At 49.8% G+C, this 24,079-nt stretch overlaps 2 protein-coding genes across 10 annotated transcripts in view; one reads left to right on the top strand and one right to left on the bottom strand.

The window, feature by feature from the left end:
• The window catches only part of LOC310711348 (uncharacterized protein), a 27,277-nt gene extending 16,054 nt beyond the window's left edge, over positions 1–11,223 (top strand). For 4 of the 8 annotated variants that reach the window (XM_083513213.1, XM_083513212.1, XM_083513210.1 and 1 more), the window contains 7 exons: positions 1,654–1,777; positions 2,701–2,819; positions 4,610–4,672; positions 5,585–5,728; positions 6,875–6,972; positions 7,210–7,319; positions 9,166–11,223. In XM_083513213.1, coding sequence (XP_083369339.1) covers positions 1,654–1,777; positions 2,701–2,819; positions 4,610–4,672; positions 5,585–5,728; positions 6,875–6,972; positions 7,210–7,319; positions 9,166–9,326 — 819 coding nt within the window. In that variant the 3' untranslated portion in view covers positions 9,327–11,223. The remainder of the gene's footprint in view (positions 1–1,653; positions 1,778–2,700; positions 2,820–4,609; positions 4,673–5,584; positions 5,729–6,874; positions 6,973–7,209; positions 7,320–9,165) is intronic. The other 4 variants (XM_083513216.1, XM_083513215.1, XM_083513217.1 and 1 more) reach the window with 3 other exon arrangements.
• Positions 11,050–24,079, bottom strand: TNFRSF9 (TNF receptor superfamily member 9). 2 transcript variants are annotated; one of them, XM_083513304.1, is made up of 7 exons: positions 23,717–24,027; positions 23,557–23,610; positions 22,106–22,237; positions 21,270–21,336; positions 21,061–21,176; positions 18,838–18,972; positions 11,050–13,787 (listed from the first exon to the last, which is right to left on the bottom strand). In XM_083513304.1, the coding sequence occupies exons 1-7, from the start codon at positions 23,802–23,804 to the stop codon at positions 13,666–13,668; spliced, it is 714 nt and encodes a 237-aa protein (XP_083369430.1). In that variant the 5' UTR covers positions 23,805–24,027; the 3' UTR covers positions 11,050–13,665. The 2 variants fall into 2 exon arrangements, with proteins under 2 accessions (XP_083369430.1, XP_083369431.1); XM_083513305.1 differs by having other exon boundaries at positions 11,766–13,787; positions 18,838–18,967; positions 23,717–24,079.

Below are 24,079 nucleotides of genomic sequence, written 5' to 3'. Positions count from 1 at the left end.
GTGGCAGGCTCCCTCACTTCCTTTGGCCCCGTCTCGGCAGGAACAGGACAGGGTGGGCTGCCTAGCAGGTACTTCCAAAAGGCAGATTATTTTTAGTTGGCTCTAGTCTAGCACACCCTGCAGTAATTTGACTCTGGGTCCGATCACCCCCTGCCCAAGTTAAGTGGGGGGAGTAATGATGGACTGACATCGTTGCATATCCTCATTGCAAACAAATCAGAATGTTTTCAGGGGGTAAAAGGTAAAGGTAAAGAGACCCCTGACCATTAGGTCTAGTCATGAATGACTCTGGGGTTGCAGCGCTTATGTCGCTTTACTGGCCAAGGGAGCCAGCGTACAGTTTTTCCGGGTCATGTGGCCAGCATGACTAAGCCACTTCTGGCGAACCAGAGCAGCACATGGAAACACAGTAGAACAGTGTAAATGTTTCCTCCAGGGCAGGACTGGAAAGAGAGATTTATCTGGAGGCAGATGAATCAATGGCTGCTATCTTATGGATGTTTCCAGCGTGCATTGTTGGCTGACTTGGGCTGGGTTCTTGCACCTCCTTGTTCCTCCTCTCGCTGGTCAGTGGGAAGCCGGCTGTTCACTGTGGAGCATTGTGGAAACCCACTTGAATGAGAGTTTCGCCTTTGCAAAAACCGCTTCCTGCTCCCTGCCATTAGTGGCCAAGGGCAGCTTGGCCGCAAACCGCTTTGAGGGCGACGTTTTAATATGTAGAACAGGCTGTTCGGTTCCAAATAGGATTAGCCTGGAAAGAGCAGTTTGGTGGAGCTGCTGCTTGTCTGGCTAATGGAACACAAGCAAGAGATCAAAGCTGGCGGGGTCACCTGAGGTGACAGAGATCCCTGGAAGAGGCTCTGCCTGCCTTCTAAGAACAGCAGTCCCAAATCTGGACTTTCCTCAGCCCCTTCTCCCTCACAAGGGATTGAAACCCCTCTGCCCATTTCCACAGTTCTTCTGGAACAAAAGCTTCCCCAAGAGAATATCCTCTTCTAAACCAATTTCCTTATCAGGAAGACAGAACGAAAAAGAAAAAAATTCCTTCCAGTAGCACCTTAAAGACCAACTAAGTTAGTTCTTGAATGAAAAAGAAAATTGCCATCTCCACTCCATGGTTTCAGCCGATCAGAATTACGTATAAAATTACATTTTTTATGGCTGGCTGAACGTTGGCTTGAAAACAACCTAAGGAACTTTGAAAAAGATGAAGGCTTGAGTGGAGGGATGGTGCCCAGGTCCAGAACAGCATTTCACCCTCTGGTTTAAAAATGTTCTCCAGAAGATAAAAGCAGGCACAATATTCCAGCTTTGGGCAGGAGACGGCTGCAGTGCAGAGTTTGCAGCAACTCCTGTCATCTCATTGAGTGAGGCTCCCTGTCAACACCAGGAGCCATCAACAAGCCTTGCTTCCACCAGAACCATTGGGAGGAGTGCACTTTAAGGCTGCTTTCCAGTAGCTCCTTTGCAAGGGGGGTGGGGTGGGAAATAAGGCCACAGAGGCACAATTAGTACCCCAGGTTTCCATTGTCTTCGTTCTCTGACAGCTGAATGGGAGACAGAAAGCACCACGAAGTAGTGGCAGGGTGAAGCCTGGCTCTGGAATTCCATTTCCATCCCCTCTCAGTGGGTGTTTTCCTCTCCTTCACACAGGAAATAGCCAAGCAGCTTCAGGACTTGGAGGAGGAGAGCCTGCAGAAGAAACAGCAGCTGTGGCTCAGGAGCTCAAGTGCGACACAGCGAGAAGGAGGAGAAGGTATCTGGAGCTGGAGGAGGGGTGAGGGTTGCTCCAGAGAGGAGGGGCTTCTCTGGGGGCCGCAAACCAGACACACGGGGCCTCCCAAATTTCATCTGACTGCAACTTGTGTCCTCAGCTGGAGCGCAGGTGGCACAAGTCTCGTGAGGGCATCCCAACACGCATGGGACCAAAGATGGCACCTACTTTGGGTGCCTCCGTTGCCTGGCCATCGCTGGTGCTGATGGGATTTGTAGTCCCACCAGCATCCGGAAAGCAGCTGGTTGGGAAAGGCTGGTGCACAGTTAGCGCCCGGCTCTCGGGGATGTCTCTGGGCCGAGGCTTTGGCGTTACACCGCCCTGCAACTGGGAAATCTTGGCACCGTTTTCACGTGGGAGATTTCCAAGCACAAAAGCGCTGGAAGTATATAGAGCGTCTCCACCCCCATTGTTCCACCCGGACACAGAGGGCCTTCTGGTGGTTCCCTCACTGCGAGAGGCCAAGTTACAGGGAACCAGGCAGAGGGCCTTCTTGGTAGTGGTGCCTTCCCTGTGGAACGCCCTCCCACCAGATGTCAAAGAGAACAACAACTACCAGACTATTAGAAGACATCTGAAGGCAGCCCTGTTTAGGGAAGCTTTTAATGTTTGATGTATTAAGGTATTATAATGTTTTGTTGGAAGCCGGCCAGAGTGACTAAATAATGGGCAGGGTATAAATAATAAATTTATAATTAATTAATTAATTAATTAATTAATTGCCTTTCGGAAAGGGACCAGGCCAGCCTCGGCTGGGTGGTCCTGTTTCTCGCCTTGGCCTTCAGCTGCCAGCAGAGGGGCAACCTCTGCAATGAGCTCTCAGCTTGCTTAACCAGCAGCACATGCAGAGCTGCTCCTTTGTCGTCCTTCCCCATGACTCCATTTTTCATGTTTGTCTTCCTGACTCTCTTTCTCTGTGTCTTCAGATGACTCCCTCGGGCCCCTAAACTGGGTGATGGCAGAACTTGAACTTCAGAACCAGCAGCAGCTCCAGCAAGATGAAGAACTAGCCCGGGAGCTACAAGCTGAGGAAGTGGCTCGCCTGGTGAGCGCCCATTTTATTCTCCTCCTCCTCCTCTGGGCCAGGAACTAAAGTTTGGGTGGCAGCACTTTCTTGCCTGTTACAAACTGGGCCTGTCAAATTAAGAGAGCATGTGAAGGTTTTAAGGTTTCACATCTGGAGGCAGGTTTGTGACAACTGCCCAGTACCTTGAAGGTTGTAAATCTCATGCTGGGACGTGTTGGCTCCAGGATGCTAAATACAGACTGGCATGAAGTGGTTGAAATCTGGAATCTCTCAGGGCAGTGTTCTCCAAAGCAGGAGAAGTACCAGTTTCCTGCACTTTAGAACTTTCTGCTCACAGTGGCTTCCTCTTGTCAGGATTCAGTTTCAGTCACTTGGCCCTCATCCAGCACCCCTGCAGTGGGCTCTGGTGACAAGGGAGGGAGAGCCGAGTGTCATCAGCATTCCAGATCCCCAACTGACCTCCCTCCAGTTGACTTCTAATAGACTCATAGAACTGTAGAGTCGGAAGGGACCCCCGAGAGCCATCTAGTCCAACCATCTGCAATGCAGAAATCTCGACATGTGGTCCCCCATCTAATTTGAAACCATACCGGACCCTGCTTAGCTTTGCAAATGTGCTAGCGGTTTTATTGCTGCACCACTAGAGGGATGCTGTTAAAGAGTGCAGAGGATAAGGTGGGCCCCATGGGCCCCCGAAACACCAGTGCCAAAGTGTGTGTTTGTATGCGTATAGATGGTCTGAGCATATTACACCGATCCTGGTCCAACTGCACTGGCTACCGATTAGTTTCCGGGCCCAATTCAAAGTGCTGGTTTTGACCTATAAAGCCTTAAATGGCTCAGGACCACAATACCTCAAGGACCGCCTCTTTCCATATGAACCTACACAGACCCTGAGATCATCTTCTGAGGCCCTCCTTCGTGTGCCGCCTCCTCGAGAGCTCTGGAGGATGGTAACACAAAAACAGGCCTTCTCTGCAGTGGCTCCCCATCTGTGGAACGCTCTCCCCAGGGAAGTCCGCCTGGCGCCTTCATTATACACCTTTAGGCGCCAGGCAAAAACATTCCTTTTCAACCAGGCCTTTGGATGACCTGATCAACATCCCATACCCTTTTAAAATGTGGCTCTTTGGGGTGGGGTATTATTGGGTTATTGCTTTTATTTTAATTTTATATACTGTGGTCTTTTTATGTGAACCGCCCTGAGACCTCCTGGTATAGGATGGTATATAAATTCAAAAATGATAATAATAATAAATAACAACAACAACAACAATTACCCACACCTTTCAAGATTAGAAATTTCACGCATTTCAAGCTGCAAATTAGTAAAGTGGGATTATCACCCTCAGAGAAGCTTCACTTCCATAAATAATAATAAATAATCATAATAGATAAAGGAAGCTGTCCAAAAGGCAGCCGCACTGCCTGAGAAGATGCTTTGTACTGAACCAGGCACCACTGAGCCCTGGCTGGCAGCAGCTGCCCAGCAAATGGCCTGAGGCAGCGTTTATATATTCCTGTATATTCCTGCATGAATCAGAATTACAAGGGCACCTCAGAAAAGGAGCAGGGGTTCTTTTGCCTTCCCCAGGTGAGAATAGAGCTTGCAGCTCCTTCCTTGGGAGAGCAGGGTCCATCCTCTGTATTGGAAATGCCGAAAGAAAGAAAGAAAGAAAGAAAGAAAGAAAGAAAGAAAGAAAGAAAGAAAGAAAGAAAAAGAAAAGGATTTGTGGTGTGAAGAGAGCTCCTCCTCTTCCATCTTCCCTGTACCGCCTTGTTTTATTAGCTTTTTCACTCTCATGCAGAAAGCCAGGAAGAACCGGGAACGCCACAATGACTACAGGGCAGCCCAGGTGGCTCAGGATGAGGTAAGGAGCTGATCGCTGGTCTCTTCGCTCGGCTTGGCTCAGTGGGGCTTTGGGGTTTGTGTGGGGGGGTCACAGCTGTGGGCTTGCCCACTGGTGGAGAGGGTGGCATCAAAGCAGCTCTGGCGTGACGGCCCAGCCCAGCTCCAACAGCATCCAAGGATGAAAGCAACTCTCTCGCTTCCCTCCATAAACAGCCAGGCTCCCTCCTTCAAACTGGACCATGACTGGCTGGCTCGCAGTTGAGGCCACAGCGCTGCCAAGCCAGCTGCTCTCACCATGGGCATCAGAGCGAGGGTTTGCTGCTGGGGGGCTCCTTGCCCACTGCCCCACCCTCCTCTGAGTGTGAAGCAGTGTCCCAAGAGCCAGTTTGTCCTCCCCCAGTGCCTTGTAAGCTGCTCAGGCCCTACTCCACCGACTACTTCCCTCCCTCCCACCTTGAGTCCTTTTGTTGGTTCTTTTGCCTGAAGACGCCTGCTTTGGGGGCGGGGGGCTCCCTTCGGCCCACTCGCGGCTCTGCGCCCGTTCAGAGGAGTCCCAAGACCTCCCTGTTTGTCTGGGCCTTTTTGGTTCAGGGTTGAGCCAGGAAAGACTGGAGTGTGGTTGGTGCTTTTGGACCTGGAGTGTGGGCTGTCAAGTTACAAATGCCTCAACTCTCCTCTGTGGACCCTGAAAGACTTCGAATCCTCTCATCTGGAGCAGAAACCGCCCAAGGCCACTTTGTTAGGGTGCAGCCTGGAGCTAAGCAACCAAAGGGCTTGTGGGAGTGGAACACAGGTGGGTGGTTGGGGGACACCATTTGGAAAGCCTCACAAGGCCAACGTCACTGGGCTCCGAAACAGAAATACCTTCAATGAGAGATATTGACTTGCCTTTTTAAAAAAGGTCTTTCTCCCTCCCCTATCCTCCTCGCAGGAGATTGCCCGCTACATGCAGGACCAGGAACTAAAAGCTCAGTGGAGATCTCCCAGAAGGGTCAAGGCCATAACAGGGGCAGGGGCAAGGGGCAAGGGCGCCACCATGGAGGAGGCAGCCCCCAGCAGCAGCCCCAGCCAAGAGGTAAGTGACCCAGCTGGGTGTGGGTGTGTAGCAGAAGTTGCCTCTGCATGGACCCAGCAGCTTGGAGCTGGCCGTGGCACCTTCCTCATGCATAGCAAATCTTGATGTGAGGGTGCTCCTAATGACAGGTTCTATGCCAGGGGTCAGCAAACTTACCGCACCTCGGGCCGGTGTCTCCAGCGATGATCGCGCGGCCGGCCAGAGGGTGGGGGAGCGCGTGCCCATACGCGTGCGCACATGCTATTTCCGGCACAATTCCGGGTCGGAGGAGCACCGGAAATAGATGGTGCACATGTGCACGGGCCTCCTCCGACCCGGATGTGCACCAGAAATAACGCATGCGCACAAGCTATTTCTGGTGCTTCTCCAACCCGGAAGTGGGCAGCCGCGCAGCGCAGCGCTGGTAAGAGCGGGTGGCAGCAGCGGGCATTGCTGCGGGCCGGATAAACGAGTCCCTTGGGCCTGATCTGGCCTGCGGACCTTGGTTTGGGGACCCCTGTTCTGTGCCCTATGACAATATAGTGGTACCTCAGGTTAAGTACTTAATTCATTCTGGAGGTCCATTCTTAACCTGAAGCACCACTTTAGCTAATGGGGACTCCCGCTGCTGCCGCGCTGCCGGAGCACGATTTCTGTTCTCATCCTGAAGCAAAGTTCTTAACCCGAAGCACTATTTCTGGGTTAGTGGAGTCTGTAACCTGAAGCATATGTAACCTAAAGCGTATGTAACCCGAGGTACCGCTGTACGGCAAAACCAAACTTTTGACCAGCGCAGGCACAGTGACTTTGGCTCTAGACGAGTTTCTTTTTTCTTGCTTATGCTCCACTTTGATTAACACCCCACCTAGACTCGAAAGCAGGTTTGCTGTTTGGCGACGTTTCAGCTGGCCTTTGGAATTTTCCAAAACGAAAATTGCCATTTGCCCCTCAGCCCATGACTTCTCCTCTTCCTCAGCTTGGCTTACTATGAGCAAAGCTTATTTGTGGGCTATGTGGAGGGTTGGGAAATAAGCACCATGGGGGGTGGGGGATTGGCACCAGCATCCCTGCAGTTCACACCCAGCTCCGAAAGAAAGCAGCTAGTCACTTGGCAGGCAGAACGGTTCAGGATCTGTCTTACGTGGCACCGTGTTGCTTTCTTGCCAGAAGGAGGCGCAAGAGAGCTGCGGAGCCGCATCGCCAACCGGACTCTGGTCCTCGGACAGCTCAGAGGTGCCCACCCATGGAGGCCAGCCGGACATCAGGTCAGTGCTGCTCAGATGGTAACTCAGCAAAGATCCCTTATGAATTTAATTATACAAATGGTTATTAAATTCTGCTCTCTCTCTCTCTTTTAAAAATTCACTTCCGGGACCCATTTATTGTCTTCATTAGAAACCAGATTTCCAGAGAGATGGAGGGCAGGGTGGGAGGGAACGCAAAGAGCTGCCAGGGCAACTGGAGGGGAAACGAACTTGTGAGTGTCCTGTCCTTTCTTGCAGGTTGTCCCTCAGGCCACAGCTGTGCCGGAATATCGCAGAGGACCTGGACCCAACCTTCAGGGCCCAGAGGGTGGAGGCCCCTGCTGGAATGGTTGCCCTTTGCTCCAGAGGTGGGTAATGCAGCTGGTTCTTCTGGGATTGCAAGCTGTTTCCCAGGGCTGACTGTGGACGGGGGTGTCCCTTTGACCTCAGGTACACACAAGAGTGGGACACGGGTGGTACTGTTGGTTAAACCACAGAGCCTAGGGCTTGCCGATCAGAAGGTCGGCGGTTCAAATCCCCGCGACGGGGTGAGCTCCCGTTGCTCGGTCCCTGCTCCTGCCAACCTAGCAGTTCGAAACCACGTCAAAGTGCAAGTAGATAAATAGGTACTGCTCCGGCGGGAAGGTAAACGGCGTCTCCGTGTGATGCTCTGGTTTGCCAGAAGTGGCTTAGTCATGCTGGCCACATGACCTGGAAGCTGTACACTGGCTCCCTCGGCCAAAAAAGCGAGATGAGCGCCGCAACCCCAGAGTCGGCCACAACTGGACCTAATGGTCAGGGGTCCCTTTACCTTTACGCACAAGAGTGGCCACCAGGGGGCAAGCAGGTGTTGGTGAGGGCTTCAAACATTTGCTTGGGCACCATCTTTTAAGTGGGCGACAGCGTAGCAGCCCCTCCTGCCCTCCCCAGCGGCCTCTCTCTGTCCTCTATGTTTGTTTTGAAGTGCTTATGGTAGTGTAGTCAGGGTGCGCATTCAGTTGTGTTACATTTGTTCTCTGATCTGTCTTGTGTTAATGAAGGATGTTAAAGATATCCTTTTTCATAAACAAACCAGCCACAGTTCTGATCGGTCCAGATCTGGCAGTGAGATCTAATTCCATGCTCAGGTGCTCCATAAAGGGCAAACACTAAAAAATAACATTTAATACTTGTCCTTCAATTCCATGGCTAGATGTTACAACGTGGTTTTCCAGCCCCGTTTACCCTCCGCAACGAAAGGCTGGGGCCATTTGCTGGCCAGTCAGAATCTTATAGGGACACTGAGGGCAATCTAGTCCAACCCCCTGTAACGCAGGAATCTTTTGCCCACTGTGAGGCTCGAACCCACAACCTGAGATGAAGAGTCCCATGATCTACTGACTGAGCTGTCCCAGCTGCAGTTGATGGGGAAGGGTAGCCCCAAGGCCCAAGTAGAGCAGGGAAAAACTCATCACTGAAACCCTGGTGAGCCGCTGCTGCCAACCAGAGTAGGCGGCACTGAGCTGCATGGACCAGTGGCCTGAGTTAGTGTCTAAGGCAGCAGCTTCCCCTGTTCCCATCCCTCCCCGACTGCACCCGGAAGGCTGGAAGTTGCTGCTGATTCCTATCATTCTGTTTGTCATCCCCGAGTCGACACTTGCCCCCTCCAAAAAAACCCCTCTTTGGCTCCCATGAATGATCCCAAGATTATCAGTGGTGATAATTACCAAAAGGCTTTGCAACGAGATGCGAGCGCTTCCTGTGCAAGAGGAAGGTGCTCACAGCCTGCTCCACTGGGTGCTTGGCACCCCAGCACCACCATGTCCGTGTGCCTGGTTGCCTTGGGGAGGGTTCTTGTCCTATCTTCCCCCTTATCTCAGCCGGTAGAGCAGGAGACCCTTAATCTCTGGGTCATGGGTTCCAGCCGCAGCAGATCCCTTCTCCCTGTGCTGCAAAGGGAAGAAGCTTCTTCTCCTACAGCTGTCTTGGGTATAGCACAACTGCCTCATCAGCACAGCAGGGAATAGACTTGTGAGCACCCTCCTCCAGCCTGCTGCCCTCCACATGTTACTAGACTACAAATCCCATCATCCCTGAGCACTGGCCGTGCTAGCTGAGGCTGATGGGCATTGTAGTCCAAAGCAGCTGGCTCGCTTGGGATGTGGGGATGCTGCTGCTGGTGATGCCATTACAGACAGATCTCTCTCTCTCCTCTCCTCTGTCCAACCACTTTAGCCGCTGCTGCCCCAGGAGGACACTCAGTCCCTGCGGGCAGCTTCTTCGACTACCCAGATGAGCTCGGCGAACCGGCCTTTGTGTCCCCGACAAAACGACAGCCAGAGAAGGTAGGCCGGCAGAAACCCAGGGACAAGAAGGAAGGCTGCAAGCAACAGTGACGCATCTGCTCCCAGCAGAGCGGCTGCTCCGCCCAGCCCTTGCCACAACCCTCTGGCCTCTTTGCCACCTCTGCCCATACCTGCAGTTGCTCGGGGGGGGGGGGCAGGATTTGCTATAACAAATCTGAGGCCAACGATGCAAAAGGCTGCCATTTCCCCCCACCCTTTGCAAAGAACATCAATGTCCGCACAACTGCTGCATCCTCGGTCCCAAAAGGCTGCCGTCCCTTTTCACCGGGACCAAAACATTTTAGCCATCTTGACTCACTCGTGTGACCTTTTTGCCCTGGTTGGGAAGAAGATGGTTATGCCAGGCAAGGTCTGCCGGGTGTCAAGACGTAGAACAGCGGGTGCTCTGCAGACAGGCAAAGCCCCGCCCTTGGACTCCTTTGTGGGAAGACGCTCTTTTGCTGAGAGGGTACAGTTTTGCTGCAGCGAAAAATGGGGCAGCAGCTATTGGACGGTTGCGAGACTGGAAACGTCCTCCGAGAGGCTTGAAAGGATAAACCAAGAGCCCTGGATCAGACCCATCTAGTCCGAAATTGTGTCTTCATAGGAGCCAACTAGATGCCTTGTCTAGGGAGCTAGCTAGTACAACATTCATTTTAAGCCTGCAACTGGTATTCAGGGGCATTGAGGTTGCTTCCTCCTCCATGAACTTGTCTTATCCTATTTTAAAGCCATCCAAGTTGGTGATTTGTCATCGCCGCATATTCCGGAGCTCAGCTTCACCCCACCAGCTTTTTTCTCCTTGTACTGCATGATAAGTGGGTTCTGAGTGACCCCACTAGGCTTTGGAGGAGATCAGGCATTTCCAGGGGATCCTAAAATGAGGCTCTTTGATAAGAGGGAGAATATATTACCTTCTCGGGCTCTTTGCCTTTCTGCAGCATTGGACACGGTGTGCAATATAAACGGGCAAGGAGCAAGAGCACGAAATGCTTTCGAAGTAGATTTGGAAAAGGTCTTCCACAGACACCCACCCCCACCCCCTACTTATTGCCAGGACTGGATCTCGCACTGCAAGGAGTGCAGTTTGAAATTGGTGCTAAATGTGCTAGGCTTAATCTTAAATATATATATAATAATCCCATGTGTATGTGTGTTTTAATGTACTAGCACCGTGAGCAGGATCTGTGCCCAGGGTGGCTGGTGCTGCTCAGCAGTTCTGCTAGCAAGAGTCTTGCTGAAGAAAAAGCTTCCTTGTGACTATTTCGTGCATTTTCTGTGGGGGCGGGAGTGGTGTGTGTTCAGGAAATGAGCCCTTGCTCGAAAGCTGGTTCTTGCGCACTTTCGGGCGGCTTACGTAAACTTTTCCCACCTGAAGGGTGCAAACCCATTCACCTGGACCACATCTTCTGGGATTTGAGAAGGCTCCACAGGGGAAATCCTACAGGTTTGAAGGCCCTGCTCCCAATTGCTTCTTTCCTAGGTAAGCTGTATTTTCTGGTGTTTCCTCAGTTAAAGAACAGGGGAACCTCTGGAACTCTGTGACAACTCCCAAAGGAGTTTTGCAGAACACTTTGCTAGGGCTTTATGGGGATGAGGGAAGTGTGCCAAGACCAAGTTTGTTTTTTGCCAACAAGCGATGTATTCAGACACATTCAAAATAACATGCTCTTCTCTCCTCTTAAGCTTCCTCTCAGCTTAATAGGCCCCTTAGACCATGAAGGTTCTCTTTCACACCTCATATTTTCAAGAAGAACAAAAGCACAGGGGGAAATTGTTTAAAGCATTAATTTATTACAAAATATATATCTCTACGTAGCCTGACAGTAGCAAGTAACAGATAGAGCTTGTATCAGAGGTATATCAAAATGTTGTCGTCCCCACATATTATATATAACACTGTTTATGCAAAGTATCAAAGCTTTTGTTTAAAAAATATATATCACTTCCTGTGAAAAAAATATAATTCCTGTGAAATTATCTTGAGGGAGAAACTGGATTCCCCCTTTCCATGCACCCTCACCAGCACACATGATGCCTTGCCTATGCAGTGCCACCATTCATGTTTTTGGGGCCTTACAATAACCTCCAAATGTTTGGGGATGCAACTCTGAAGCATCAGCCCCAGCAGATGAGGGAAGGCTGCTTTACAAAGCACGAGGTAACAGATCCCGGCCACAAGGAGCTTACAGTGAGAAATCAGTTGCAGTGGTGGATTTAAAGGCACTTGGATACACAGAGGCTCTCTGAAACGCCCTTGAAAGCACTTTAAGCAAAGCCTTGGGGCTTCATTCTTTAGCAGATTGTGCCACCTTTTGGTCAGCCTAAAGCAAAGTGAGCTGTTTTCTGGGAACTCTACAAGTCCCAGTCCTTGATGAACAAATAACTAACCCCTTATTGGAAGAGCTTTCAGGATGCCACACATCATTATTCCCCCCCCCCCCAGAATTTGGCAATTCTTCTGCCCTTCCCAGCTGCCCCCCAAATCCCTTTTTTTTGTAAACCAAGAAATATTTAATTTTTAAAAAACAACGTTAAAAAATGGAGCAGAGTTAAAACCTTAAATTCTATCTTAAATTTAAAAGCAATACAAGTCCTAGGATAGGACTAGGCCCCATCAGCACATTTAAAGCAGTATCATAGCATGTTAAATAGCCATGGCTTCCCAAAGAAACTTGGGAACGGTGTTGAGAGCTGTTAGGAGACACCATTCCCCTCACAGAGGTACAAGTCTCAAGAGTGCTTTCACTATCAATCCTTCTTCCCAGGGAGCTCTGGGAATATTAGCTCTGTGAGGGGAAATAGGGCTCTGTTCCCCTATGCTGCCCCAAAATTCCTGAAGTCAATAGCTGGCGAAATAGCAGCTGAGAATGCTCTTTGTTAACGAGGAGGCTGGGTGACTTTCTGTAACCCAGGGCGGAAGCAATTCCAAACCCCTCTCGTGTCGGAGGATGCTCACATCTGCTGATGCATTGTGTCGCTACAGCCACCCATAACCAACAACTGTTTGGGTTTGGGGGTTTGTTTGTTTTTTCAATCTAGGGATCCAAACCACAGCACCCATTTCCTGCTGCTTCTAGGTTGGCTAGGGATTGTAGGGCTCCCACCTAGGGAGAGCAAGTTTCACTGAACTCGGCAAGACAAAATAAATATAGCCAAGTGCCATTAATCTAGAAGGGGAGTAAGGAGCATCCCAGGCCCACAGCTGAATGTGTCCCTCCAGGCAACACCCTTTGCCAGCCTTGTTCTACCTAAAGTCCTATGCTGGGGCTGTGATCGTGACTTCCCTGGCTAGAGAGTGGAGAAGGGAGGCTTTTGGCACGGCTGGAATGCAACCTCTTGTACCAGAGGCCAGAGACATATTTGGTTCCTCTCTGCTTTACACCCTGCCTTTCTATCTTGAGCATCTTGCAACTCTGGCTCACTTGTCTTGTGCACCTGATGCTGGGTTTGTCAGTGAGTATCTCTTAAAGCAGGAGCTGCTGGACTTTGCCTTGAGCAAGACAAACTCTTTCCAGGGGGGGTTATATGTGCAGCTGATGACAGGTGCACCTATTCATATTCCGTTTTAGCTTTTTCCATCCCCAGCAGTTGGTAGCATAGAGAGAAACCAGGTCCCGGATCTCTGCCTTCTACACACACACACACACACACACACACACACACACACACCCATGTGGCAATAGCACATCCTTCAAGAGGCAAGCAGAGCAAGGGTGGAAGAAGGCAGTTCACCAGCCTGGGTGCCCTTTACAGATCAAAGACCTCAAACCTCAGTTCGTCACAGAAGTTTCCGTCGGCGCGGTCACCACAGCCGCTCCACGTTAAGGAAAGAGTGCAGAGCACACCGCCGTGAGTCATCTGTGTAACCCTGAGCAAAAATGGTAAAGTGGGAGGTAGGGAGGCCGGGTCTGGGAACTGTAAGATAAGTTATGGTCTTCACTGGGGTCTTGGGGGCTTTAGCTCTGCTGGGATGGGGTGAAGAGAGAAGGTCTGCCGGGCCGGTTCAGCCCAAGAAACGTCGGTGCCTCAGCTTAAAACACCTAGTGATAAAAGCAACCGCCAGAAGGGGCAGACCTCATTGGATAGAGTGCAGCCCTGGGGGAAGAGAGAGTTGGGCCGCTGCTCTGTCCTCCCCACTGAAAACCTACTGCTTGGGTCGGTCAGGGCTACTGGTGGGTTTTCGCCACACGCTCAAATAGGAAAGGGCAGTTGCAGTGCAGGTGTCTGCCTCGAGGCCATTTCACCAGCTCCCTTCCCTGCACCCCACATCAAAAATAAAATAATAATAAAGGCCAAAGCAATGTGAAGACAGGACGGATGCTTTTGACCCACCCCAAACTCCCATCAGAGGTCGCATCTTCAGAAGCATCTTGGGCACCAGGGCTCACTAAGGGATTTTTTCCATGAGCTGCCCTGTCAGCCCTGCTGTTTCGTTGCTTCCTCCCTCTTCTTCCTCTGGGTAGCGGTAGCTGCAGTCATCCACCTCCTGGGCCAACTGTCCAAGCGGCACTAGTGGGGGGGGGGGAGAGAGAAACAGGCAAGTGATTTGCTCAGCTGGCCCCCAGTTCCTATTCTGTGGATAGAATCTGATTTCCATTCCCAGTTTGTGCCTTCTGTGCTGAAGCTCCCGTCCATCTAGCTCAGGGCTGACAAGCCGTGAGGGTCTCGGGCCCAGGCCATTTTGCAGCCTTAACTGGAGGTGTTGCTAGGAATGGAGAATGGGACCTTCTGCAAGCCAAGCAGGTGTTCTGCCACAGAGCCACCGCCTTTCTTCAAAAACAAAAACTCAACCTTGCTGCTGCCACCCCTGCCAGGGTCACTACTGACCATGTGAAACGCCTCCCCACCCACCCCTCCATTTGTCTTTCAGCACAAATGTGGGGTGGGTGAGAGAATTCTGTTTCCAATTGTTAAGAATTTGTCAAGAATGTATAACTTGCTGTTGAAATGAAATACTCAGGATGAAACGGTGAAATCTGCTATGATTAAATGGGCACAAGATGTTGGACATAACATTATGATGGCTGACTGGGAACAGTTATGGACCACAGGTATGAAGTTTACGGCATGTAATGCCTTAAAATAGAATTTAATGAAAATGATTTACAGGTGGTACATAACACCAGTCAAGCTTGCAAAAATGTACCATTTGCCCGATAATAAATGCTGGAAATGTAATGAGACTGAAGATACATTCTTCCACCTTTGGTGGACATGCCCAAGGATTAAGAATTTCTGGGAGATGATTTATAATGAAATGAAAAAGGTATTTAAATATACCTTCCTGAAGAAACCAGAGGCCTTTCTCCTGGGCATGGTCGGCCAATTGGTGCCAAAGAAGGATAGAACTTTCTTTATGTATGCCACAACAGCAGCAAGAATACTTATCGCAAAGCATTGGAAGACACAAGATCTACCCACCCGGGAAGAATGGCAGATGAAGCTGATGGACTACATGGAATTGGCGGAAATGACTGGCAGAATCCGAGACCAGGGAGAAGAGTTGGTGGAAGAAGATTGGAATATTTACAGAAATATTGCAAAATTAATGAATGTTAGAAGGATGCTGGAATGAAGTTATATGACTTTAGCAGAAATGTTATAAAGAATTAAGCAAAAACAGATTGTTAATGGGCCAAAGTGGAGAATTTAAGGTTAGATTGTGTTAAGATAAATTATAGAACAAAAATTGAGAAAGATGGAAAGGATTTGCTGAAATAGCTAATTGAACTAGAATACAAAAAAGGGAGGCGTGAGGAGGTCGATGAAACAATTAAATGAAAGGTAAAGATACGGAAATATTGGATGTGTTTTTAAATGTTTTTGTTTTTCTTGTTGTTTTGTTGTATTATTTTTGGTTTTTTGTTTTATTTTATTTTTGATGTATTGTAAGGTATTGTTTTGTTATGTTTAACTTTTTATTGTTTCTTTCTTCTTTTTTCTGTAACCATTAAACCTCTAATAAATATCATTTCTATTAAAAAAGAGAGAGAGAGATCGGCTTCAAAGCCACCTCAGCACTCTTCAAATCCAAAACCAGCTTCCCAAATGCCACAGAGTTAAATGGAGGCTTTGGCTAGACAAGAGGAAGGCCTTCACGGGCCACCACATCCCCAACCTATGTGGTGGCGAGGCCGCAAGTGGAAAAGGGCTCCTTTCTACCAAAAAATGACAAATGTGTGCTAGTATCTGGCTTCACAGCTCGATGAGGACCCCACAACATTTAGAGAGTGACTGATGTGGCTTTTCTGACTCAAGCAGAGAGGCAGGCTGAAAGGCAGAAGTCGCCCACCTTTTTGGACCAGGGGAGGACATTTTTGAAAGCGCTGGGGGCGCACGTCATAAAACGGCTGCTGTAGGCGGTGTGACATAACACAAAGTGAGAGAGAGTACAGTCATGGTGAGGTTTCTCCCATAATTGTCTTTTCATACGCAATCGTTCTGCCTAGGAAATAAGACAGCGGCAGGGAAAATGAACGAAAGGGAAGAGGGAAACAGCAGCCCTTTAAGTTGCCGGAGATTCCTTTCCACTGGTGTCCAAGCAGCTCATTCAGTAACCACAGCTCTGACTACAGTCCTTGGCTAAAAACACGGACAGGCAGGGCCGTATTGCTGTGTGGAGGCTGAAGTGAAACAGGGAAGGAGGTGACCTCTCTGGGCCGCAAGGCCATGGGTGCCTTACAGGGTCAAAGCACAGCCTTCCGGTGGTGGGCCCTGAAGGAAGAAGTGACCGGGGGACCAGGCCAGGCAGAGGCAGGCCCTTGGGTGGTGGCTATTCTCAGCTAAAATTTAAAAATTCTCCACCGAAGCACGGAAAGCAAGAAGCAGCAGCTGCCGGAGGTTGCGGCTGAGACCTTCTGCCTGAACATCAGTTGCCCAACCGCTGAGAAGTGCTGATGTCTGCAGCCGACATGTATTGAGCAAAGTAATGTGATGGGTTTCCCCTCCCTATTTTGCACCGCATATCCTGCGATTTGGGCTAATTTTGCACAAGTCTGGTGTGGCATTCATGCGGAGGGAGAAGGGCTGCTCTGCAGAGCAACAAGGCCTCCCTAGCCCCCACTCCAGGCTCTGAAAGCCATTTTCAGACACCCTATTTTGACTTCCGCAGATTCTGAAAAATAAGCCCACATCCTTCCAGATGTGCCTTAGTGGCCCCGAATATGCTAATCCTGTTTTTGTTTTTAGAAAGCAGAGGTTTTCAGGCAGATGAGCTGTGGGCTCACTACCACATTCCGTGCTCCTGTGGGGTTGGGGACATATCCCTTGGGTGACCGAGATGTGGTTGGGGTGGCTCAGCCCTTGGTTAGGAAGGAAAGAGAGAGAGAGATAGCTTCTGGTTCCACTCTGCCTTAATGGAGGCAGCCCCCACGACAACATGAAATCATTGGCGAAGGAAAAACAAGGATGATTGAGGGTTATTATCCTTGCAAATTCCCCCCAGGGACAGGGGGGAATAGGCTTCACTCGCAGTTCATCTTGGTACCCGGCTCTCACTCCAGCATGGATTGCGGGAGGCAGGGAGGCGCTGAGTGCAAAAGCACTTCGTCTGCTGAAAACCCATTAAGAAGCAGAGCTTCTCCCCTTAATTAGAGCTTAACTGGACTAAAGTACAGGCGTTGTACTAGCAAAGATGAGATCACAAACTGCAGAACATAAACAACTGCAAGGACTTTAAGGTTTGAATTTGAAATAAAACTTCATTTAGTGCAAGAGACGGTGGGGGGAGGGGAGCCTATGGTTTCTTTACTTAAAATTTTATTCTCTACATTTATGATTCAGCAACCCTCCTCTGACTGTTAGTTCAAGCTATATTTGTACAGTACATGCAAGGATGGAAGAAATTGGATTATAAATATGGAATATAATATCAAATGGAACTGTGTGTGTAAAAAAAGGAAAAAGGGAGGGGAGCTCTATATTGCAAAAGGTTTACCGTACAATGGAAACTTAGAGCTAACTCTTTCCCATCCTTTATTATTTACAAACTGAATAACGCTAAGAGGACTTGGAATTTAATATAATTGGAAGTATAATTGCACATATACAGTTGGAAGGAAGGATGAAAGGAGTCTATGAACTGCCAAGGAACTGATAAGGTTCTTTACTGAGTCATCTGCAGTTTGATATACCGCTCTTCCTCCCAGGCTGAGAGGGGAAATGGTGACAACAGGTAATATTGACTGGGACAGAGTGACTTTTGCAGCTGTTGTTAAAGTTGCAAAACAATGAAGCACAGGACAGAGAGACAGAGAAATCTCTGAAACAACAATGGGATATCGGCTCTGCCCAAGGCATGATGGATAACAGCAACAACCAGGGGAAATAAAGACATGACATCTTACAAGGACAGGAAGAAACACCATGGACAAAATAATTGCCACACACAGCAAGAACAAGGATATAGTTTGAGTTCCTCACTTGTAGTTTTATAAATCATTTAATGTGTCCACACAAATAGAAGTTATTAATATTGCTGTTGTTGTATAAGGGATTATTATTATGACCAGTATGTAATTGAAATTAATAAGATTATGGAATGCAGAAATAAAATCATCAAACCATCAAATCTAGCACAATTTGGTATTTGAACGATTGGTATTAATAATTGTATTATACATTGGTATTATTATAATGAACTATTGGGCTGTAATTGAAAACTGATAAATATTATTATGAAAACAAAAAATAAAAAAGAAAGCAAGAGAGAAACTCCAGGCATTTGAAATAGCATTTAAGTGTTGGAAATGTAAAGAAACAGAGGGTACGTTTTATCATATGTGGTGGGAGTGTAGGAAGGTTAAAAAAAACCCCCAGGAATGGGGGTTGAGAGGGAAGTCATGGGATTCGGAGAATCTCACTTTATGGAATTGATATGGTTTTATGTATAATTTTATTTGTTTGTGGATGTTATTGCATTTGTTACTGTTTGTTTTTTATTTTTGTTTTTGTTACTTTTGATGAAAACTTAATAAAAATACTTTTATTAAAAATGAAATAATATTTATTCCAGGCCCAACATATTTCAGGGGGGAAAACGGCCCCAAGGAAAGCTTTTCTTCCTAGATGCATCAGGCCTAGACTAAAGCTTATTTCAAGTGTCATAGAACTGTAGAGGTGGAAGGGACCCCAAGGGCCATCTAGTCCAACCCTCTGCATTGCAGCTAAAGCATCCGACGGCTATCCAACCTCTGCTTAAAAACCTCCAAGGAAGGAGAGTCCACAACCTCCCAAGGGAGACCATTCCACTGTTCTGCTCTCCTGGAGCCCTGAGCTGCTAGGAGACCAGCTGAACCCACAACCTGGGAGGTTAAAAAAACAACACAGGGCTTGACTTTCTGAATCCTGAAAGAAAGAAAGTCCAGCCCTTTCACCAGCCAAGGTTTGCATGGCCAGAAAACCAAAAGGCTGCAGTGACCCAGGAATGCTGAATGGCTGCAATGGGGACCCCCACTCACCCTGGACAAAGCACCCCATTGGTGATGCTCCACGGCAAAGTGGTGTGTGAGGGGGGGAACAGAGAGCAGGTTCCTGGCAGAGGATCACGCCTTGGTCTTACCTTTCAGGATCACAGCCGGGAACTTCTCTCGAGCCCAGGATCTGAAGATGATGCAAAAGAGCACCAGGAACAGCACACACAGAAGCAAGGCTACCGCCAAGGCGATGCTGATGGGGACCAGATGGCTGTCCTGCTCTGAAAACAAGGAGAAGGCATCCCTCAGAAGTAGCCCCAAAACTAAGCCGAGCTCCTGTAGGAAGCCCTACAGGTGGGCTTGGGCTCAGGAGAACAAGGCTGAAAAGCCTTCCTTCACCGCTGAATACTTGCCCCAGGACAAGTAGTACTAAACCTACATTTAGAACAAGTATTAGGAAGAAAGATCCATGTTATCCGAGGCCTAAGGAGAAAACCAGGTACTCCAGCTCTGCATAGGGGAACAGGCCTGCTGCCCGGGAAGAGCTCTGGGATCTCTAGCACCAGGTACCTGGCAGTACCCGCCCAGTCCACCAGGTGCCCAGCAGTGGCACCACTTTGTCCAAGATGGAGGCACAAAGGAGTCCGAGACCTCCAACCCAGGATGTCGCTGTAACAAAATGCTCAGAGGCAAGCACACCTATCTACCAAGAAAATGTGACTCATTCCAGGAGAGGTGGACATAACTAATTGTGTACCAAAACAATGGATGGGCATTATTTCAAAGCAGGCAGCCTCTAGAAGGCTGTGAGGCTGGTGTTGTATTTTGGCTCGGAACGGATGGGTACCTGGCCCTCACTTGAACTCCTGAATGAAGCAAACTTTTTTTCTGTTCTTACAGCCCACAATGGAAACTCATCATCACCCTAAGCATGGAGTTTTGAACATTTCAGGTACTGTATTTTTCACTCTATAAGACGCACTTTTCCCCTCCTAAAAAGTAAGGGGAAATGTGTGTGCGTCTTATGGAGCGAATGCAGGCGGGCGGCTCTGCTCAGCACTCCCTTTAAAGAGCCGTGTGGAGCGTGTATGCGGCTCTTGGGGGCTTTTCCCCAAGGAGGGAGAAGGGCTGCCCTTCTCCCTCCTCAGGGAAAAGCCCCCAAGAGCCACACACACTCCGCTCGCTCTTTAAAGGGAGCACGGCTCTTGGGGGAGCCTTAGTTGTGCGCAGCTTCTCCCGGACAGGGGGTGAAGACTCCCCTTGCCCCCGGGAGAGGCTGCACGTGGCTACCCCATAAGCCAGGACAGCCAGCGAAATCGCTGCACTGCGATCCCGCTGGCTGTCCTGGCTTCTGGGATTCAGAATATTTTTTTTTCTTGTTTTCCTCTTCCAAAAACTATGTGCGTCTTATGGTCTGGTGCGGCTTATAGAGCGAAAAATACGGTATGTGTCGCTATGACCTCCAGGGTGAAAAGAGGTGGTCGTGTTGAGCATGCGAGAACGCCAACTGAGGGGGCTTCAGAGTGACCAAGGATAGCTGAGGACCAGTGTGTACTGTTTCTGGCCATGAGGACAGTGGCGGAGGAAGGGGGTGTGTGGGTGGTGCAGACCACCCCAGGTGTCATCACTGAGGGGGGTGATAAAATGAGTTTTTTAAAAAAATTGGGCTCACAAAACTTTAGGAGTGATGTAATGGCTTAGGCGCCTGCAGGTTCTGCGCTGCCTAAAATGGCAGTGTGGGATTTGCCTCTGCCTACTGCCTCTCCCTCAGCGGCCCTACAGCGTCGGAGAGGCTTGCCCTGCCCCCATGGGTGGATCACCCCGCCCCCGGCCGCAGGACATGCCCCCACACCAGGCACCTGAGCGGCTAGCTACGTCACTGCATGCAGAAAGGCACTCGAGAGCTGAATCGGAGGAGAAGAATGAGAGGCAGGAGCAGCAGACAAAGAAGAGGTGTACAAATAGGATGATTTACCAGTCTAGAAGCTAAACGAAAAAGAAAACAAAAAAATGTAATAATATGTTTTCTACCCAGTTAGGGTCCTTGAAGCAGCTCATAGTCAAACCCAGCAATTCAGAAACTAGAACAGCTGCCAAAAATAAATCCCCCCAAACCAAGCTGCAAAATGACTGTGCATCAACTGAGTGTTCTAGCAAATGTTATTCTCCTCCCTCGAGAGAGAGAAGCCAGGTCTCCAATGTCGACCACAAGCATTTCCATCGGTGACTATTAGTGTGACACACAGTAGAGGGTGACTTGCCCTTATTTCCTTTTGCCACCCTCCTCTGCCTAGAGAGCAAAGCCCTCTGAGTGACGTCTGCCAAGCTGCTGGTCGTTCAGCACTTAGAGAGATGCAGCAAACCCTCACCTGTCTCCTTTGTTAAAACCGGCCAAGTCGGGGGTTTTGTAGGGCCTTCTGTTGTCGTATTGCAAACCACATCAGTTTTCGCCGTCCCAGGAATTGAGATCTGATTAGCTGGACATCTGCAGGCAATCACAAAGTCCCATTAAAACACACACCAGCAACTATGATACTGAGAGAAAAAATGTTTTTGCTGGGTTCTTTAAAGGACTTACTGTGTCCAGTTTTGGCATTTGCCAGATATCCAGGCCTTAAACTTCCCTTCAGGACACTCTTGGCAACCTTTGAGGAACAGGTGGGGGTTACTTAATGGAAGTGAGGCAACAAACCCAGCCCTGCCCTCTGGCCTGGTCAAACGGACTCCCAAACTCACCAAGCTTACAAGAGCTTGAAAACCTCTACCCCCTCTGCTGGCAAGGAAGGCATGTAACATTATTTCCCATATATTTTGATGCCTTAGAATTCTTCTCGGTTGGGGAAATGGTTTAGTTTGGCCCTATAAGATGTCGTTTCGTCTAAAACAGAAAGCACCTCTTTGCTGATTAATATTCAACAGGGTCACTAGATTCTCAGAGAACACTTGTAAGGTGTCACTGGAAAATGAGGGGGCAGCGTTGGGGGTGAGATGTTGTTGATGGAGGGGGTGGAGCCTCGGACACATTCCTTTCTCTTATTTCCTTTTCTTCGTGTTCCAAAGCCTCAAAAGAAGGTGCCCAGAGATGGCAGGAAACAGCCCATAACCTGGGGACAGCCCAAGTTTATTTCCAGGCACCTCTCCCTTCTGTTCCCCATCCTCCCCTTTGCGCCCTCCAAGTCAGCCTCCCCTTCTCCATCTTCTGTCAGCTAGACACCCTTCCCCACCCCATGCCTCTTTCCTCTATCTCTCCAAATCGTCTTTCCCTCCCTCTAGCACCCCAGAAGCACAGCAATCAAAGAGGGACCTTTCTGCCCACCCAACCTGTCTGTGACATGAGGGTCTCTCCGCCAACAGTGCCACATCATGGACATATCTCCAGTCTTTGACAGATTCCTACCCATCCTAAGCCCTCACCTGCTCCGTTCCACTCCTCTCCAATACCACAGATGCAGCTGCCGCACTCTAGATCTCCGCATTCATATTCAGGGGCGCATTTGCAGACAGCATCGGAGTCTTCTGAGCAGCGTCGCTCATACTGATATTTGTCTAAAGAGTTAATGTATTTTTAGAGGCCCACATTATACCCGAGGAAAGAGGCCGTTGGCTCCATTAAGCAGCTGTGGCCACACAAAGCGGCAACTGGGTCAAAGGAGGAGTTCTGGAGGCAAGCAGGTGGGCTCTGCATGACAAGGTGTTTGGGAGAGAGCCTTTCTGGTCTCCACTAACTAGTACCCTTGGTTACTAGTTAATCTGACAATTGGGAGGGGCCATCCACCTGTCAATCACCTGGCATCACAGTGATGTCAGGGGCAAGGTGCTTTGAACAATAAGAATATGAATGTGTCAAATGCGGTCCGCGGGAAACCTCTTTAATTAAATTGAATTCATTGGCATTTGTATAATTGGGTTAATATTGGAAAACTAATAATTTTTTTTTGTCAAAGCACCCTGCAACATGGGCATAGCTGTGGTGGGGGGCAGCTGCAGCTCCTAAATCAAGTAAATAAATATAAATACTTAACTAACTGACCAATTGCATCAGAGATATTTCGGTTCTGCCCCCCCCCAACATAACGCCTACCCCCCCCAAAATAAATCCTGGTTGCGCCCATGCCCTGTAAGGTGCTGCTAAAATGAAGGGCTTTCCCCTCTGCTTTAGCAGGGCTTTTGTTGCAATCACATTCCTGAGGGTTTGCATTGGAAGACCTGCTAAATCGGTGGAGGGCTTCGGTATGGCTCTGAAAAGCAGCTGCTGGGCATTGCAGATGGAGAAAGTGTGCTCAGATTCTCATTGTGAGGACATCCCTTTGGGGCATCTGGCCACTGTAAAAACTGGATACAGAGCTAGATGTGCCACTGGCGATGTGATACAGCTCTTCCCATGTTTGCATGGCCTTGAGGATGCATGAAAGTGCTTACGGTCTACCCTGCTCTCAAGCAAATTTGCATTGCACCTCTCCTGTGCATGCCCAGCTCTTGTGGACTCCCCACACCCCTCACTGTCCACTCCTGTCTCCGCCCACCTTGCACCCTGGTTCCCCACCCCAAGCAACGAAACCTCTTAAGATCTGGGTTGTGCCAATATTTCATCATGCAGAAGAGGCAAGTCCAGATACCTTTTTCCCAGGTGGCAGCATTACTCCACTTTCTAAAGGAAATTGGTCCAGATCATCCCTGCTCAGAGCCTAGGATGTCTCCTCAGGAGCCATCCCGGGGTTGTCCTGAGCATCAGCTGGCAGGCTCTCTCCCTCCCCACCACCACCTCCCCTCGGGATTTCTCACGCCCTGTTTGCAAATTGAAGCCCCCTTCGGAAGCAGCAGGCGCCAGCTGGGAGTGGGGATCGCGAACGGGAGGAGACACCTACCTTGGCACGGGGTGCAGGGGCTGCAAGTCTGGCGCTGGGCGTCCCGGTAGGTGCCTGGAGGAGAAGGGCAAAGGGGCGTCGTCAGAGGAGCGGGCTAAGGGGCCAGCCGGGCTCCGGCCAAGCCTCCCCACCCGTCCGCCTGCCGGGGCAGCCCCCTTACCTTTTTCGCAGCCCGCCTTGGCGGCGGCGAGGCATCTCCAAAGGAGGAAGGCGAGGAGCAGGAGCGGCGTCGGAGCGGAGCGCCCCATCAGAGCGCGTAAGAGGCGAGTAGGGACTACTCTCGTTTCCTCCGGGCGGCGCCAAGCCTTTTGTGCGTCGGAGCGGGGCGCCAGCGACACGTGGGGGCCCCCGGGGCGGTTCTAGGGCCGGGAATCCCCACCGAAGGCGGGGGCAGCCCCTCGAGAGCGCCAGGGAGAGAGGCTCTAGACTTAGGACCCTTTCAAAGGCGAGATGGGGGGCGCGCACCCTTCCACTCCTGCGCGCAAAAGGCTTCCAGCTGGCCTTGGAGGGGACCAGCAGGCTT

The sequence above is a fragment of the Podarcis liolepis genome (genome assembly GCF_965112155.1).
Source record: "Podarcis liolepis genome assembly, chromosome: 7".
Classification (NCBI taxonomy): Eukaryota; Metazoa; Chordata; class Lepidosauria; order Squamata; family Lacertidae; genus Podarcis; species Podarcis liolepis.
This window is presented reverse-complemented; position numbering and strand designations above follow the sequence as displayed.

Bases quoted from the DNA above. Each gene is read 5' to 3' on its own strand.
- TNFRSF9 (XM_083513304.1), bottom strand. From the start codon at position 23,804: ATGGGGCGCTCCGCTCCGACGCCGCTCCTGCTCCTCGCCTTCCTCCTT. The intron at 23,611-23,716 runs GTAAGGGGGCTG...CTTCTCCTCCAG, and splicing joins CAAGGCGGGCTGCGAAAAAG to GCACCTACCGGGACGCCCAG. The intron at 21,177-21,269 runs GTAAGTCCTTTA...GATTGCCTGCAG, and splicing joins AAATGCCAAAACTGGACACA to ATGTCCAGCTAATCAGATCT.